Source organism: Gorilla gorilla, chromosome 8 (assembly GCF_029281585.2).
Source record: "Gorilla gorilla gorilla isolate KB3781 chromosome 8, NHGRI_mGorGor1-v2.1_pri, whole genome shotgun sequence".
NCBI classification, from domain to species: domain Eukaryota; kingdom Metazoa; phylum Chordata; class Mammalia; order Primates; family Hominidae; genus Gorilla; species Gorilla gorilla.
The window spans coordinates 107,933,915-107,951,727 of record NC_073232.2 but is presented as its reverse complement, the minus strand read 5'-3'; the positions used below and the strand labels follow the sequence as shown (position 1 = coordinate 107,951,727).

The 17,813-nt window shown below is 38.2% G+C and overlaps 1 protein-coding gene across 5 annotated transcripts in view; it reads left to right on the top strand.

The window, feature by feature from the left end:
• TCTN3 (tectonic family member 3) overlaps positions 1-17,813 on the top strand; it is a 29,521-nt gene that overhangs the window by 3,561 nt on the left and 8,147 nt on the right. Inside the window, exons 4-14 of one of the 5 annotated variants that reach the window (XM_055352586.2) lie at positions 2,798-2,925; positions 3,158-3,266; positions 3,354-3,469; positions 3,983-4,018; positions 4,874-4,954; positions 5,886-6,011; positions 6,883-6,990; positions 7,332-7,411; positions 7,708-7,861; positions 9,906-10,043; positions 11,681-12,697. In XM_055352586.2, the coding sequence (XP_055208561.1) occupies positions 2,798-2,925; positions 3,158-3,266; positions 3,354-3,469; positions 3,983-4,018; positions 4,874-4,954; positions 5,886-6,011; positions 6,883-6,990; positions 7,332-7,411; positions 7,708-7,861; positions 9,906-10,043; positions 11,681-11,740 (1,136 nt within the window). In that variant the 3' untranslated portion in view covers positions 11,741-12,697. Of the gene's footprint in view, positions 1-2,797; positions 2,926-3,157; positions 3,267-3,353; positions 3,470-3,982; positions 4,019-4,873; positions 4,955-5,885; positions 6,012-6,882; positions 6,991-7,316; positions 7,412-7,707; positions 7,862-8,940; positions 9,005-9,905; positions 10,044-11,680; positions 12,698-17,813 lie in introns of those variants that run through there. The other 4 variants (XM_055352585.2, XM_019035347.4, XM_019035346.4 and 1 more) reach the window with 4 other exon arrangements.

Below are 17,813 nucleotides of genomic sequence, written 5' to 3'. Positions count from 1 at the left end.
TACCTGTATTTTCCACGAGTGTTTTCTTGCTTATCTTTTGGAAGTAAGCCCATCCTCAGAAGTTCTAAAGCATTTATTGTTTGAGTCACCGTCTTAGAACCTATAGGATTTCTTATATTGTTATTAGTTTATGTAAACATCATGTCTTTCCAGGTAAATTGTCAACACCATGAAAGGATGGACCATATCTTTGTTTCCCCATGGTGCTTAGTATCTATTGGTGCAGCCAGGCATGGTGGCTCATACCTGTAATCCAGCACTTTGGGAGGTCAGGGCAGGAGGATCGCATGAGCCCAGGAGTTCGAGACCAATCCTGGCAACATAGCAAGACCCAGTCTTTACAAAAAATAGGAAAATTAGCTGGGTGTGGTGGTGCATGCCTGTAGTGCCAGCTACTTGGGAGGCTGAGGTAGGAGGATTGCTTGAGCCCAGGAGTTTGAGGCATGCAGTGATCATGCTACTATACTGCAGCCTGGGCAACAGAGTGAGATCCTATCTCAAAATAAAATAAAATTCAAAAAAATATGTATCTACTGATAATGATCATCAGTAAATTATGTTTTTAGTCAAAGTCTGTACAGCATGATGGAATGGGGAAAAAACACCAGGAATAGGAGATCTGCAATCTACTCTTGGCTCTGCAAGCTGGCCCTCTGGCTTTTTGCTACCCTTTTACCTCTGAGGATCCAAATTTCCTCATGGGATTAGGTCAGATGGTCTGTAGGCTTCCTTTGACATCCAAAATTGTAATAGAAATCTAAATACCTTTAAGCTCTTTTAGGTGTAATATATCATCTGTGATGGTAGAAATTTTAGGCAAAAATTCTACTTAGCCTATATTTACCATCACTACCGCCAATATCTTTGCACTGAAGTGAGAGACAAAATGTAAACTTTCTCTTATTCATTTAAGCCATGAAAAAATAGCCAGATAGATATTTTGCCATCTCAGTTCACCTTCTTTCTTAGCTTAACTTTAACTTTTATTTCATGTATAAAGATACAAATAACTGCATTTTACATGAGGTAAATATCTCCTCCATGTGGTTTTCAGGGTATGAGTTCTGAAGGAAATGTTTAAATAGCTCTTGGAAGCGTTAGGGTTTGAAGATTTCAGATCAGAGGTGGAAAGTGGCCCACAGAACAGCAGCATCAACATCACCTGTTTCAGAGCAATGCTTTTCAAATTCTAATATGCATACACATTACCTGGAGATCTTGTTAACATGAAGGTGTTGACTGAGGTCTGCGGAGTGGCCTGAGAGTCTACATTTCTGAGAAGCTCCCAGGTGATGCTGGAGCTACTAATGTGTGTACCCCACTTTGAATAAGAAGGATCTAGGAGATGTGTGGAGAGTGAGTAGTCTGAAAGGCCCCAGAATTGAGAACTCCATTCATGCTGACTTTTCAGCAGCTGAAAAGTTAGGTAATTAAGATGTTATCCATTATCACAGAGGGTAAAGGTCAGGTTCATTTAACGTGGACTCCTCATTTGCTTTCAATGATGCAGGTATTGTAACCTCTTTTACTCTGTACAAATGACCATTACTTATATGAAGAATGAAACTGGCAAGGGGCATGTTTCCCTATGTTCTTTTTTCAATTTAGCAGACTTGGAGTAGTAAAGCAGACAGAGTGTTGTCAATCACCTGCCATCCTCTGGGCAGGGGACAGCATCACAGCCCTTTTCCTACATCTCTCTATTGGTTCTGAAGTGCCATAAAGAGATGACTGCAGGAGTTTCGGTAGATTTATACATTGCTATCATAGAAATTAGAGAATTCTTCCAGAAAATACCCTTTTGAAGTATCTAAAATCTTGAATGGAGGAATTATAAGGCTTAAGGAATAAAATGCAACAAATCTCTAAACTTGAGAGATGGCAACATTGTTAGGACTCGTCAGTTGTTGTTAGGACTTGTCAGTTGAAGTGTAGAGGAAACAGGAAGATTTGGAAAGGACAGATCAAATAATTGTCATAATTGTCTCTAATTGTCCCATGTTCCTATGGAAATAGTGCGATTCTGTTAGAGACTCATCTGGTATGGGGCAGACATGAGCATTATCGAGCTTCCTATTTTCTTTTTTTTTTTTTTTTGAGACAGAGTTTCGCTCTTGTTGCCCAGGCTGGAGTGCAGTGGTGCGACCTCGGCTCACTGCAACCTCTGCCTCCCAGGTTCAAGTGATTCTTCTGCCTTAGCCTCCTGAGTAGCTGGGATTACAGGCGCCTGCCACCATGCCCGGCTAATTTTTTGTATTTTTAGTAGAGATGGGGTTTCAGTATGTTGGCCAGGCTGATCTCGAACTCCTGACCTCAGGTGATCCACCTGCCTCGGCCTCCCAAAGTGCTGGGATTATAGGCCTGAGCCACCACGCCTGGCTGAGCTTCCTGTTTTCATTACAAATTGCTGATCATACACATTCTTGACCATCAATGACTTGAAACTGACTGGTATTCATGACCATATTCTTATCTCAGATCTTCATATTAAAACAATAATTCAGTTAGTAGATTGTGAATAAATTAAGAAGTGATGGAAATCAGAATTGTTATTTCTGGAGATGGAGTATTGATTGGGATCCTTCTGGGGAAATATGATTGGGAGCCTTCTGGGGAAATACTCTTTAACTTGATCTGGGTAGTGGTAATACAAGTATATAAATTTGTAAAAATTCTTTGAGTTTACACTGAAGATTTGCATCTTGGATATTATGCTTCAATAAAAATATTTTTTAAAATTAGTTACTTGGCATGTTTTTCTTTTATCTAAACGCTTTTTCTTTTAAAAAAATTTTAGCAAACTTAAACTATTTCCAGAAGCTTCAAAAGGTCAATGCAACCAACTTCCAGGCCCTGGCTGCAGAGTTTGGAGGCGAATCATTCACTTCAACATTCCAAACTCGATCACCACCATCTTTTTACAGGGTGAGCCTGGGGAAGGGGATGGGATTGTTTGGTTTGGTTTTTACTCTCATAGCAGACAGCTGACAAGGTAACTTTGCAGCACTACCCTGCAGCTAGCTAAACCATTGTCAGCTCTTTGGAGGGCAGTACTGTCCACGTAATCATGCCCTTGAGTTAACCTTGTTTCTACTCTTTTCTGTTGTAGTTTAGTCCAGTCTCACTGTGAACAAAGTTTCTTTTATATTTTATTCAGGCTGGGGACCCCATTCTTACTTACTTCCCCAAGTGGTCTGTAATAAGCTTGCTGAGACAACCTGCAGGAGTTGGAGCTGGGGGACTCTGTGCTGAAAGCAATCCTGCAGGTGAATCCAGAGCAAAAGTACCAACCTTTTCATTCAATTTAAAACAGGCTTTCTCATTTACCACTCTCTTAATTATTTGTGTTTAAGGTTTCCTAGAGAGTAAAAGTACAACTTGCACTCGTTTTTTCAAGAACCTGGCTAGTAGCTGTACCGTGGATTCAGCCCTCAATGCTGCCTCTTACTATAACTTCACAGTCTTAAAGGTAGGTGTCCTTTCTCTCCCTACACTGTCACTACTATGAAGTTGAAGTGAACATGCTTCTCACTGTTGTGGGTTGTGGAAAGAGCATTGAATAAAAGTCAGAATCCCCAGGAGCCACGTAAAAGACAGAGGGCCTGGAAACCACATCTGAAGACAAATGAAATAATTGGGGATATATATGCAGGATAAGAGATCATCACCCTTCTCACTAATGGGATTGGCTTGCGAGGGTGGAAGGGGGAAAACACCCATTTCACCAAACTTCTTGCTTTTGCTATTCAGTAGAGCCCTGTCAGAGTAAATAGGCATCACAGTCTGTCACCCTCCTGCCAGGCTCCACTTCCTGGCATTTTAGTGTAAAGAAGAGTCAGGTGGAATAGAGGAAGTAAATAATTCTAATATATTGACTCCCCTGCCTGCCAAACCAAAGCCTATTGGTAGTAATATGAAACCACAAGCTCCTGGTGATTTTTGGTAAGGTATATGCACATTCATGTCCCTGCTGTTCTCCTAGGTTCCAAGAGGCATGACTGATCCACAGAATATGGAGGTATGATGCTGTTGTACCAGGAAAAAAAAAGAATATTTGGCTCCTCTGCATCTGAGGCAATTTTAGTCTAAGTTGTACTGTTGAAAGATAAATTTAAGCGTGATGTAGCAAACAATTAAGTAGGGATCTAAAACGGTGCCTTTGCAAGTACGTCCTATACAGTTAATAGCCTCGTATGAAACCAGGATCCATAAGGTGTTAGATAAGTTTGTAAACATTGGGTTAAATAAACTATATTTAGGGTGGGCTTCTTAATTTTTTTTAGAGACAGGGTCTTGCTCTGTCACCCAGGCTGAAGTGCAGTGGCACGGTCACAGTTCACTGCAGCCTAAACCTCCTGGGCTCAACTAATCCTTCTACCTCAGCCTCCCAAGTAGCTGGGACTATAGACATGTGCCACCATGCCCAGCTAATTTTTTAATATTTTGTAGAGATGGGGATCTTGCTATGTTGTCCAGGCTGGTCTTGAACTCCTGACCTCAAGCAATTCTCCTGACTTGGCTTCCCAAAGTATTGGGATTATAGGCATGAGCCATCTCACCCCTCCTGGAGTCTTTAATTTGCTAGAGGGCCTTATTAATCTCTAAGGGGAATACTGAATATAGTATTTCTAACAATTATTTGACTATGGAACCCTTGTTTTATATTTAATAGAACTAGTGTTCTGAGAAATAAGTTTTGAGAAGTGCTCGTTTAGAAAGACTTGAATTTAAGTTGTTGGCTGGCAGTGGAAGAAGAGAGAGAGAGGGTGGTCAAGGGGAAGGAAAAATACTCATCTTAGCATGATATCTATTAATAGATACAAGACAAAATACCGCCTTCAGTTTTAGTTAATTTGCTTCTTTTCGTTGCTAGTTCCAGGTTCCTGTAATACTTACCTCACAGGCTAATGCTCCTCTGTTGGCTGGAAACACTTGTCAGAATGTAGTTTCTCAGGTAGGGATACTGACCTCAGATTCTGGACTGATGTGTGTTGATCAACACTGCCAGAGGTGCCTCATCTTCCACTAAGTATCAGACTGACGCAACTGAATTTTGTTTGCATTCTCAAACAATGTTGGGAATGCAAACTTGTTGTATTGGTAGATTCTTGGTTGTAATCCTTGGTAAAAGTAGCATATTGTGAATTTCAACAATTCCCAACAAGTTTGAAATTAAACTTGTCAATAATTGAGCCCATTATCCTCCCTACCACGTTTCAGTTATTTCCATCACCACCATCCTCCAGTATTTCAGGTCCAGGACATTAAAATTATTTCTGACACCTCTTCCGTTGCCCACTTGCAGTCTGTTACTGATTCTTACTGACTGACCACATTTTATTCTCTTGACACAGTATCATCTGAAACTCTGAAGTAGAATAATCAACTTCTATTCCTCTGTTCTCTAAACAGTCTAACCTTAAAAAGTAAGAATTATCTTAAAGCATCTTCTTAAAGACTATGCTCAGAAATTTAAGGTTACTTTCAATTGCCTGCAACTTGTATCCCCAGCAATGATCTTTATTAATTCTCAAACATTGTGAGAGCCAAGTAAACCAGATTTCTGTTCCATGCTCACCTCTGCCTGTTTCTACTTGCCCTCCTCTGTCCCTAATCAACTTATTTTTCTTCCCTTTCAATTCCTACCAAAAACTCACGTACCCGTGAACCCTTTTAAAGAGCTCTATCCAGTTTCTTTTTCATATACAAATATAATATGAAATCATCTTTATCTTTCATAGTATTTGTGTTTGGCATTTTTAACATTACTGTTTCAGTCTGCCTCATTTAGTTATAATAACACCCTTGAAGACAGAAAATCTTCTGTCCTAAACATATTCGGCCCAATAACTACTTTTTATTAATTGATTCTTTTTGCATTTCAGGTCACCTATGAGATAGAGACCAATGGGACTTTTGGAATCCAGAAGGTTTCTGTCAGTTTGGGACAAACCAACCTGACTGTTGAGCCAGGCACTTCCTTACAGCAACACTTCATCCTTCGCTTCAGGGTTAGGGCCCTTCTCTTATAGGGGATTTACAGGGGAAGAAATATTGGGTTAGAAATAATTTCTTTGCTTCTGTAATACATGTGAAATAGAATAAGAATATGAAGGCCTAGTTCAGTCTGTCGATTGAGGCCTCAACATTTAATGTTCCATAATTTTACTACAAGTTGTGGTTATTCTACAAGTGTTTACTCATTAAAATTTTCTCCAATTCTCTATCTGGCCCCCAACAAAGCAGGACTTCAATCTAAAATCAAAACTTTTTTTATAGTCATTTTGAATCATAAATTCAGCCAACACCTACAAAAATTCTTTAACTAGCTGTTCTCATATTTCTGGGCAGTCAGCATTTTACTCATTTCCCACTTAATCTGAGTGTTCACTCTTAACCACTGCCATTTGGCTTTCTGCTACTTCTTTCCTCTTTTTGAACCCAGCATAGATTTTCTCAACTCTACCCTCAGGTGATCAACCAACTGCTGTGTCTCTCAGAGCTCATCTCTGGAACATCTATAGTTAATTAAAATATATATATTTTTAATTACATTTAAATTCTTCAGATTTTAACCAGGCTGTTGTTATTATTGCTAAATTGCTAGTAATTTTTAAGGGATCCTTAGTAGATTCTTGGTTGTAATCCTTGGTAAAAGTAGCGTATTGTGAATTTCAATATTCAGATCATGAAGGATTTATTTTAGTAAATTAAAAAAAGTGAAAGAAGCAAAATGCTGCACTGTGGAAAGAAGCCAGATTGTTCAGTGTAGCTCACTTATTGCATTTCCTTGCCTTAAGGAAGGGTACGGTGAAGCCAAGCAGTGGGAGGTGGGAAAGTATGCTTACCTCCATAATTGACTTCTCTTCCCTCTTTCTGCAGGCTTTTCAACAGAGCACAGCTGCTTCTCTCACCAGTCCTAGAAGTGGGAATCCTGGCTATATAGTTGGGAAGCCACTCTTGGCTCTGACTGATGATATAAGTTACTCAGTATCCTTTTTAGAGCTGGGTGGCTTGTTGCAGCCTAATGAGAAAAGCTGCAAAGGCTTTCAAACTTATGTTAGACTAGCCAAAGGTGAGGAATTTTTTGTTCATTATAATGAGGTACTTATATACTAATATATGGTTAATCATTTTTGGAATCTAGTTGTCTCTCTGTGGTTTTCTGAGGAAAAAAATCACAAATTTGTGACTCGAACATTATGATAGTGATACAAAATAAATAGCATTAAAGGAGAATGAGAACATAAATTTTGCAATGCTGCCTCCTTTTTTTTTCTGTTATGATGTCCTTGATCATCACTTTTCCACCTTGGATGACCCTCTTACAGAGCCAGGGTAATGGAATTTGCTCTGTTAAAAGACATGAAGTACAGTTTGGAGTGAATGCGATATCTGGATGCAAGCTCAGGTAGTTCTTTGCTTCCGCATCATTTCCTGCAATTTCGGGAATATGTAGGGAATATGTTGATATGGTAACTTTTATATTTTTAATGACAGTTCGGAAAATGCTAGTCAGGAATAGTCTTTTAGTCTAAATAGTGTTGATATTGCTAAGAGTTTTCTGGCAATCATTAATACCTACTAAGGATTATACCCTCTGGTCTATTTTATATTATTTCCAATGTTTGGTTTAACATACCGTACTAATATAGGTATATTATTATGTTAGCATTGGACTGCAGCCTCCATGGTGTTTAATTATAGGTTGAAGAAGGCAGACTGCAGCCACTTGCAGCAGGAGATTTATCAGACTCTTCATGGAAGGCCCAGACCAGAGTATGTTGCCATCTTTGGTAATGCTGACCCAGCCCAGAAAGGAGGGTGGACCAGGATCCTCAACAGGCACTGCAGCATTTCAGTAAGGAGAGAAATATACTTTCTGATGAAGACTCATTTTTACCCCTTTGTAAATCTTGGATAGTAAGTTTAAAACCAGCCTTGTCTCCATAGATAATGCATTTGTCATAGAAGGAAGAGTATAAGAAATCATGCCCACTTGAAGCCTTTTTTTTTTTTTTGAGATGGAGTCTTGCTGTGTTGCCCTGGCTCGAGTGTGGTGGCATGATCTCGGTTCACTGCAACCTCCACCCACCAGGTTCAAGGGATTCTCCTGCCTCACTCAGCCTCCCGAGTAGCTGGGACTGCAGGCACCTGCCACCACACCCGGCTAATTTCTGTATTTTTAGTAGAGACGAGGTTTCACCATATTGACCAGGCTGGTCTTGAACTCCTGACCTTGTGATCCGCCTGCCTCGGCCTCCCAAAGTGCTGGGATTACAGGCGTGAGCCACCGCGCCTGGCCTTTTTTTTTTTTTTTCTAAGTCAAGATCTTGACCTCTTACCTAGGCTGGAGTGCAGTGGCACGATCATGGCTCATTGCATTCTCAACCTTCTGGGCCCAAGCTATCCTCCCACCTCAGCCCCTCGAGTAGCTGGGACCACAGGCACATGCCCGCATGCCTAGATAATTTTTTGATTTTTTTGTAGAGACAGGGTCTCAGTATGTTGTCCAGATGGTCTCAAACTCCTGGGCTCAAGTGATCCTCCTGCCTTGGCCTCCCAAAGTGCTGGGATTACAGGCATAAGCCACTGTTCCCAGCCTGAAGTAGTTATTTCAGGTTAGGTTTAAAATACCTAATGTATTTTCCCTACTTAGAAAAAAATTTGAAGGCAGATAATCTACAGATTTCTGTTGTTCAAAAATCTCATATATTTCAAATATTTTATATTCTTGAATATTTGGTCAGCACAGAGTTTCATGAGGTTAAAATTGTGCTCTTTCTATTGTAATTATAAAAATTTACTTTTTTACAATTATTTACATGAAAATGCATTATCTGGTTAAAAATCAAAACCATATAGAATGATATGCCTTTCTGCATTTTGCGATTAATCCTCCTGGAGTACTGCATTAGGTATACCATATTTCTATTCCAGAAACTTTCGAGGCTCTCTGATGGCTTCCAGACTACTTGGATGCACTTCATAATCTAACCCTTAGGTATCATCTTCTTTGACTTTACACTGCTCCTGTATTCAAATCCTTTACTTTAGCCACATGATCTGCTCAAGCCAGTGCCTACTAAGCACCTCACACATAGGAGATACTCAGTAACTGTTATTTAAATTAATCAATGAAGCCAGGTGCCATGGATCACACCTGTAATCCCAGCACTTTGGAAGGCCGAGGCGAGCAGATCACTTGAGGTCAGGAGTTTGAGACCAGACTGACCAACATGGTGAAACTCTGTCTACTAAAAATACAAAAATTAGCCAGGCATAGTGGTGGGCATCTGTAATCCCAGCTACTGGGGAGGCTGAGGCAGGAGAATCGCTTGAGTCCAGGAGGCGGAGGTTGCAGTGAACTGAAATCACACCACTGTACTCCAGCCTGGGCAACAGAGTGAGACTCCATCTCAAAAAAAAAAGATCAGAGGTCGGGTGTGGTGGGTCTCGCCTGTAATCCCAGCACTTTGGGAGGCCGAGGCAGGCAAATCACAAGGTCAGGAGTTCAAGACCAGCCTGGCCAACATGGTGAAACCCTGTCTGTACTAAAAATACAAAAATAAAAATTAGGTGTGGTGGGCGCCTGTAATCCCAGCTACTTGAGAGGCTGAGGCAGGAGAATCGCTTGAACCTGGGAGGCAAAGGTTGCAGTGAGCCGAGATCGTGCCCCTGCACTCCAGCCTGGGTGACAGTGCGAGACTTCGTCTCAAAAAAAAAAAAAAAAAAAGATCAGGAATAATAACATAGTCTTATTGTGAACTTTTGTGTTCTTCCACTAAGCTACATTGCCTTCCTTATTACTGAATAATGCTTAAGAAACAATGGCTTAGTACTTGGTGATTGACTATAGGCAACCATCAGGCAATTCAAGCAGATGCTTCTTTACCCTTCTGCAGGCTATAAACTGTACTTCCTGCTGTCTCATACCAGTTTCCCTGGAGATCCAGGTATTGTGGGCATATGTAGGTCTCCTGTCCAACCCGCAAGCTCATGTATCAGGAGTTCGATTCCTATACCAGTGCCAGTCCATACAGGTAAGTCATGGCTCATAAAGGATCACTAAACCTTGCAAAGCCTAGATTGTCTTATCAGTCATTTGTTAACCAAATAATTTTTTACCTTCCAAGAGCTAATTTATGTTAGCAACCAATGTTTGTTTAAAGTGAGCTGACATAATTTGTCAAGTCTATTCACCCTGCCTGATTACTGAAATTAACATGATGTCATGAATACCACTTATATCCTTTTTTAAAAAAAATCTGACCCCAGATTATAGTACAGGTTAATTTCTTTTCAGTGATCCTACCATTATTACTATTCTGATTGATTCAACCACAGAAAACACCTTCCATAATTGTTCAGTCTGTCAGCCACACAGTTATATGTGAGTCCCTGAGCCTGTTGATTGTGATTAAAGTTACCGCTGTGACTAGTTTATAGTTACCAGCTCTTGGTTGTATCTGCTCCATTAAATGAACACTTTAAATCTGTAGCAAACATATACCTATTGTTTATTATGCGCCTTAGGAGAGCTTTAGCATCTGCCTTGGTGTTTAAACCAATCTTTAGCTATAGAAGTTTAAAAACATGGTATTTTCATATTACTTAGAAATGACTAGGTCCTAGTGAAATTATTCACATATAAACTGGCATGCCAATTTAGTAACTTATAATGAAAATCAAACAGATTTAAATTCTTACCTGTTGCACTGTACTTACATCCCAGAAATAAAGTAAACTTGAGACTACATTTAGGTCAGAAGTAAAATACCTTTGGGTCTCCCTCACAACAGGGTTGGGCAAGTTATTTCTCTTTGCCTAGAAATGGGGTCAACACTCAGGTTACCAGAAACTGTATTAATGAGAACATTCAATTGTATTTTTTAGTTACTGTGTTGTTTGGAAAGATACCCACAGGACTGTTCACTGTGTATTTCCACATCTCTGGTTCCTTTAGGCGTTGAAGTCACTCAGTACCTTTTTTTTGTCTGGGTATTTTAACTGATAGCTTTTTCTAGTATTTAGCAGAAGTTAGCTTTTCAGGTTAGTTTGTCCCCTCTACAAAACCACACTACAGTCATTCACTTTAACTGGCCTAAGTGGGCGAGAGTTGAGAATTTTAGCTGTGCTTCATTCATACATAATTGAAGAAACATTATCTGTTCCAATTATTAAGTAAAAATTAATTGTTTGAATGTATTAAGATGTGGTATGATATACACAAAACCACGTTCCTTTACTAAGTGTGATTTGAGGGATTTGCAAAGGTAATTTTGTGTAAAAATTTTCACTTTATGGGCTAACCAGCTCATCCCCATGAAAGACGCTATGCTCCTATAAAAGTATAAGGAGTTATGAAATGATACTTATAGTGCTTACAATAAGCTTATAATAAAACATCTTAAAAGTATCATTTCATACTTATATGAAACTTATATCATAAAAGTTTATCAAATGCAAGCATTTCCTTCTATAATAAATTTTTTTTACCTCTTCAATCTTGAATGCAAATTTTCTCCAGAAGTCAGATAAACATACTCACTTTTTCTTTATGCATTTATGATTATTTGTCCTTAACTTGAAATCATTTCTCTATCCACACAGGCTTTTGTCTAGGACATCTTGTGAAATTTTTTTTTTTTTGAGACAGTGTTTCACTCTTGTTTCCCAGCCTGGAGTACAGTGGCGTGATCTCGGCTCACTGCAACCTTCGCCTCCCAGGTTCAAGTGATTCTCCTGCCTCAGCCTTCCGAGTAGCTGGGACTACAGGCACCTGCAACCACGCCCAGCTAATTTTTTGTATTTTTAGTAAAGACAGAGTTTCACCATGTTGGCCAGGCTAGTCTCGAACTCCTGACCTCAGGTGATCCACCCGCCTCAACCTCCCAAAGTGCTGGGATTACAGGTGTGAGCCACCACGCCCAGCCTCTTGTGAAATTTTTTTCTCAGAATAGCAATAGCTTATCCAAAGAAAGCTAGTGTACATCTTCCAGAGCTTTTAAAATAAAAAAGAGGAGGAGTTACACTTGCAGAATGTATATCTTCTGGGATGCTTCTCCCTACTCCACTGGACACCGTTTGAAAGTTTGTAGTTTATAATATTCTTACCTAGGCTGTGTTGGTCAGCTTGGAATATCTAAGTGATAGGATAAAACTAAAGCTGAGTGGCAAACTGCCAGTCTATGTACTGCATTTAGTCTATAGACTTGTTTTGTTTGGCCCACAAAGCATTTTATTATTTAAGTTTATGCCAACATTTAAGAATCAAGAATTTGCCCAGACATTCAGATTTCTGACTTCAATTGAAAATCTGACAGTATAAACCCTATTATATTCCTGCATGGCATAAAATCTTCAGTTGCTGAATGGTGATATCCACTTTTAGAAAGAGTACTCTACCCTGTTCTGCATTCATACAACCTAAGCCAACCCACCCTTCACCATCCCACTTCTCTTTCAGGTTATCTGCTTAGGCTGGTAGGCATTTGTGTTTATAAACCTTGAACTCAAGCTGCTAGATGGTCAGTTGCATTGTGAACTGAACTATCTGAATGATTTTTCATTGTAAATATATAGCTATAGAAACACTTTAAATTCCTCTTTCTATAAAAAGTGAAGTAGCAAAATTTTTGGACCATTCCCAAGGACAAACAATAAAATAGAGGGAAAATACAGCCAAAAAAAAAAACTGTGTAGACTTCACTATCTTCTTGTATGATTATTATAATATATAAACATTTATTGAACATTTACTGTGTGACCGATACTAGTAGTATTTTTAATCAGTGTTTTTTGTAAGTGTTGAATTCTCACAACAAACCCATGAGGTAAACAGCATTTGTTTATATGGTATTCTGCCACTTACAATTTTATACTATTTAGGGTTCTAAAGGGATCTTTAAATTTGAGAATTAATAAAACACATCATATGTCATGTCTACATATAAACCCTTTAAATTAAAAAATATATCTCTAGGAAGAAACAACTAGTTTTAAGGAATATGCAGTATCAGTTGAAACCAAAACAATAAGTGAATTTAAAGGACAATGTAGCATCACAGGACCATGGCTCTAAACCTTTCTAAAATTATAATATTTGATTTGTGTTTATCACCAAGTGAATCATCTACTCTTTAGATTATCTAGGAGATCCATTGTCTGCAGTTTATATGGTAAGCATGGGCTTTGAGTCAGACAGACCTAGGTCTAAATCAAGTTATTTTACTTCTCTAAATCTGTTTTCTCTTCTATAAAATGGAAATTAATAATACTCATTGGGTTGTACAGATTAAGTGAGATCATTAAAGTAAAACAGCACAGTTCCTGGTACGTAGTATATATTCAGTAAATATTACTCTTGATATCATTATTATCAATTTTATCATCATTAACTTTTTTGGTTCCAAGCTTCTATAGAAGTAGCGTATCAAGAAGTTTTGAGGCAAAACAGAAAAGAGAAAAGCAGGTATTAAAGCAATGTTTTTCAGCCTTTGTTGACTATCACCCATGGTAAGAAAATATATTTTATATCATGACCGAGTTTGCAACACACATGTAAATAAAATAGACACAAAAGTTTTATGAAACAATGCCCTTACTATACCCAGTGCACCCACAATTTGTGATTTTCAGTATCACAACAGAAAATGTGATATTTTCTGGCCAGGCACAGTGACTCACACCTGTAATCCTAGCACTTTGGGAGGCCAAGGTGGGCAGATCCCTTAAGTTCAGGAGTTCGAGACCAAGTCTGGCCAACATGGTGAAACCCTGTCTCTACTAAAAATACAAAAATTACCTGGAAATTACTCAAACCCGTGAGACGGAGGTTGCAGTGAGCAAAGATCCTGCCACTGCACTCCAGCCTGGGCGACAGAGCAAGACTTTTTCTCAAAAAAAAAAAAAAAAAAAAAAGATATTTTCTATTCTGGTTTATTCTGGTTTGTTTTTGTATTTTAAATGCTAGACAAAACCCACTAGTGGGTCACAATTTGCAAGTTGAAAAACACTTTCAGAGGATACATCTCTGACTATATTTCATAACTGTTTTAATAAACATCTTTTATTTATTATAATTGAAAGTTGGCTATGTTTTATACCACAGTCAAATAACATATGCTAGAAAAATTGCCAATCTAGCTGTCTGTCGTAGTGGTTCTGAATCTTATGGACCCCACTGAGAGAATCTATTTAACACTATTGACTTACTAGAAGAATGCAGACATGCAACATTCCTTATATTGTTCCAGGGATTATTGATTTTTCGAAGCCAGGCTAAGAACCTCTGCCACAATCTTGTAATTAAACAGGCAGCATACTAGGAAAGATAAGGAACAATAATTAAGAGTAATTCAACATTAGATTTTAGAAATAATTGCTACAGTAGAAAGGACTAGGAAGTGACAGGATTAGTAAGAAGGGATTCTCTTTCTCTTTTTTGTTAATGTCTTGGAGAATACTAACTGACTTCTCTTTCAATAAGGGACAGTTGCAGCACCACCAGTAGACTTAATAACTATGACTCAGTAGTTTCTGTCACTGAAATCTTTCTTTCACAAGGATCAATCAACCACTATTTGCTTTTATCTCTTAATGAACTATTAGACTATAGAAGTACTTTGCCTCCTTCTGTGGTTTCCTAATAGCTAGCATTGAAGAAACTGACCTAGTTCATTCAGCTGGGGTTTATTTTTTAATTATTTTATTACCTTTTTTTTAAAAGAACTTTTCAAAGTTTGCTTAATGTTTCCTATGTTAAAATATATAACCGGCCAGGCATGGTGGGTCACACCTGTAATCCCAGCACTTTGGAAGCCGAGACAGATGGATCACTTAAGGTCAGGAGTTTGAGACCGGTCTGGCCAAAACGGCAAAACCCTGTCTCTATTGAAAATACAAAAATTAGCCGGGCATGGTGGCACACGCGTGTAATCCCTGCTACTCCGGAGGCTGAGACAGGAGAATTGCTTGAAGCCGAGAGGCGGAGGTTGCAGTGAGCCGAGATCGCGCCACTGAACTCCAACCTGGGTAACAGAGCGAGACCCTGTTTCAAATAAAATAAAACATATAACCACTTGAAATCTCTCCCTGATACATGACATTTAACCACCTTTATCCTGTAACATACTCATTCTCAATGACTCCTTTGAAAATTTGGATAACTTCATTGACATCTTTAAAATAAGTTAGGGAATTTAAAGATTTTCAGTAGCTTCTCTCTCAAATATGTTTATCCCTAAGGAAAAAAAAATGGAGATATTTAAAGAAAAATTACCTTTCCATGGACATTTACAACACGCTTTATTTATTGATTTATTCATTCATTCATTCATTCATTCTAGAGATGGGGTCTCGCTCTGTCACTCTGGCTGGAGTGGCAATATGCTTTATTAAATAAAGTCTAACATTCATAATAGAAATCACCATATCTGATTGTGTTAAATTAAAAGAGACTTGTAGATATAACATACAGATACAGTTTATGTTTTTGGATAGGAGTCTGATTTGGACAAAGAAATGTAAAGCACCTTTTGGGATAGTTAAGGAAACTTGAATATGGACTATATTTTAGATAGAAATGTTATTGACATGAAAAGGTAGACACTATTTTTTTAAAGCAGATTACAAAACAGCCTGTACAGTATGATCTCGTGGTTAAAAATATACATATGGATATCCGTGTGTATAGATAAAATATAGATATTAATAATGGTATTCTTAGCGGTAGAAATATGGTTTTATTATTTTTATTTATATTCTTTAACTTTATTATTTACTGCTTTTGTAAAATTAAACTTAAAGTCACTAGGAAACTCTAAAAATAACTAGATGTTATTTAAAAATGAATTTATTCAGTTTCATTTACAATACCATGGAAAAATTACTTAGGAACAATTTAGCAAAAAGATGCAAGACCTCTTCACTATAAAACGTTACTGAGATAAAGGAGATCTAAATAAATGGTTCATGAAGAGGACTTAACATTAAGATTTCTATCCTCAAATGGATCTATAGATTTAATGCAGACCCAATAAAATCCTAGAAGGCATTTTTGTAGAAATTGATGAGCTGATTCTAAAATTTAAATGGAAATGCTAAGGGCTTAGAATAGCCAAAACAATTTTGAAAAAGAACAAAGTTGGAGGACTTACAGTACTTGATTTAAAGACTTACTCTAAATCTCAGACAGAGTGGTACTCTAGTATAAAGATAGACAGACCAATGGGACAGAAGAGAGTTCAAAAATAGGTTCATAAATCACATCAATTCAATGGGAAAAGTTTTAAAAAGTATTTATCTATTTAATTCTTAGAGACAGGGTCTTAAATTGTGTTACAGCCCAGGCTGGAGTGAAGTGGTGCCATGATAGTTCACTGCAGCCTTGAATTCCTAGGCTCAAGTGATCCTCCTGCCTCAGCCTCCCGAGGTAGCTAGGACTCCAGGCACATGCCACCATGCCCAACTATTTAATATTTTGTTGAGACGAAGTCTCACTATGTTGCCCAGGATGGTCTCAAACTCCTGGTCTCAAGTGTTCCTCCAACCTTAGCCTCTCAAAGTTCTGGGATTACAGGCATGAGCCACCTGCCGTGAAAAAAAAAAAGTTTCTTTTTTTTTTTAACAATTGGTGCTGCTGAAATCTCAGAATTCGCTATTAAAGAGCTCATCCCTGTAACCAAAAACCATCTGTACCTCAAAAACTATTGAAATTTTTTAAAAGTTGGTGCTGGAACAACTGGATGAATCTGGAACTACTGGGTAAACATATGGGGGAAAAATGAACTCTAACTTGTATCTCAGTCCATACATAGAGTACTTATGTCTGGATCATAGACCAATACATAAAATCCAGAATTATAAAGCTTCTAAAAGAAACATAAGAGACTGTAAGTTTGAAGAAAGCAAAGATTTCTTAGACAAGAAACAAAAAAATCATTGACTATAAACTTTAAAATTGATAAATTGGACTTTAGCAAAATTAAAAATCTCTGCTCACCAAAAGATACCATTATGAAAACGAGAAAACAGGCTAGTTTGGGAGAAAAAGTTTCTCAATAGTTTATCTGACAAAAGACTCATATCTAGAATATAAAAAGACCTTTTACAAATAAACAATACAATGACAAACTAAAAATGGGCAAAAGATTTGAACAGATACTTCAGCCTGGTGCAGTGGCTCACACCTGTAATCCCAGCACTTTGAGAAGCTGAGATGAGCGGATCACTTGAGGTCAAGAGTTTGACACCAGCCTGGCCAACATGGTGAAACTCCATCTCTACTAAAAACACAAAAATTTGCTGGGCATGGCGACGCATGCCTGTAGTCCCAGCTACTTCAGAGGCTGAGGCATGAGAATTGCTTGAACCTGGGAGGCAGAGATTGCAGTGAGCCGAGATCATGCCACTGCGCTCCAGTCTGGGCGACAGAGCAAGACTCCTTCTTAAAAAAAAAAAAAAAAAAAAAAGATTTGAACAGATACTTCACAAATGGAGATAAACAATTGATCATTAAACATAGAAAGGTATTCAACATCATTAATCATTAGAGATATGCAAATTAAAACCGTGCGCTACTACTTCATGCTCACAAGAATGGCTAAAACAAAAAAGACTGACAATCATGTTCCAAGAATGTAGAACAACTGGAATTCTCATACATTGCTAGTAGATATGAAAATTGGTCTAAACTTTTACAAATGCATCTTCCTTATGAATCCGCAATTTTACTCCTAGGTGTTTACCCAAGAGACATTAAAACATATGCCCCAAAAAAGGCTTGTGCAAGGAAGTTTATAACAGCCCTA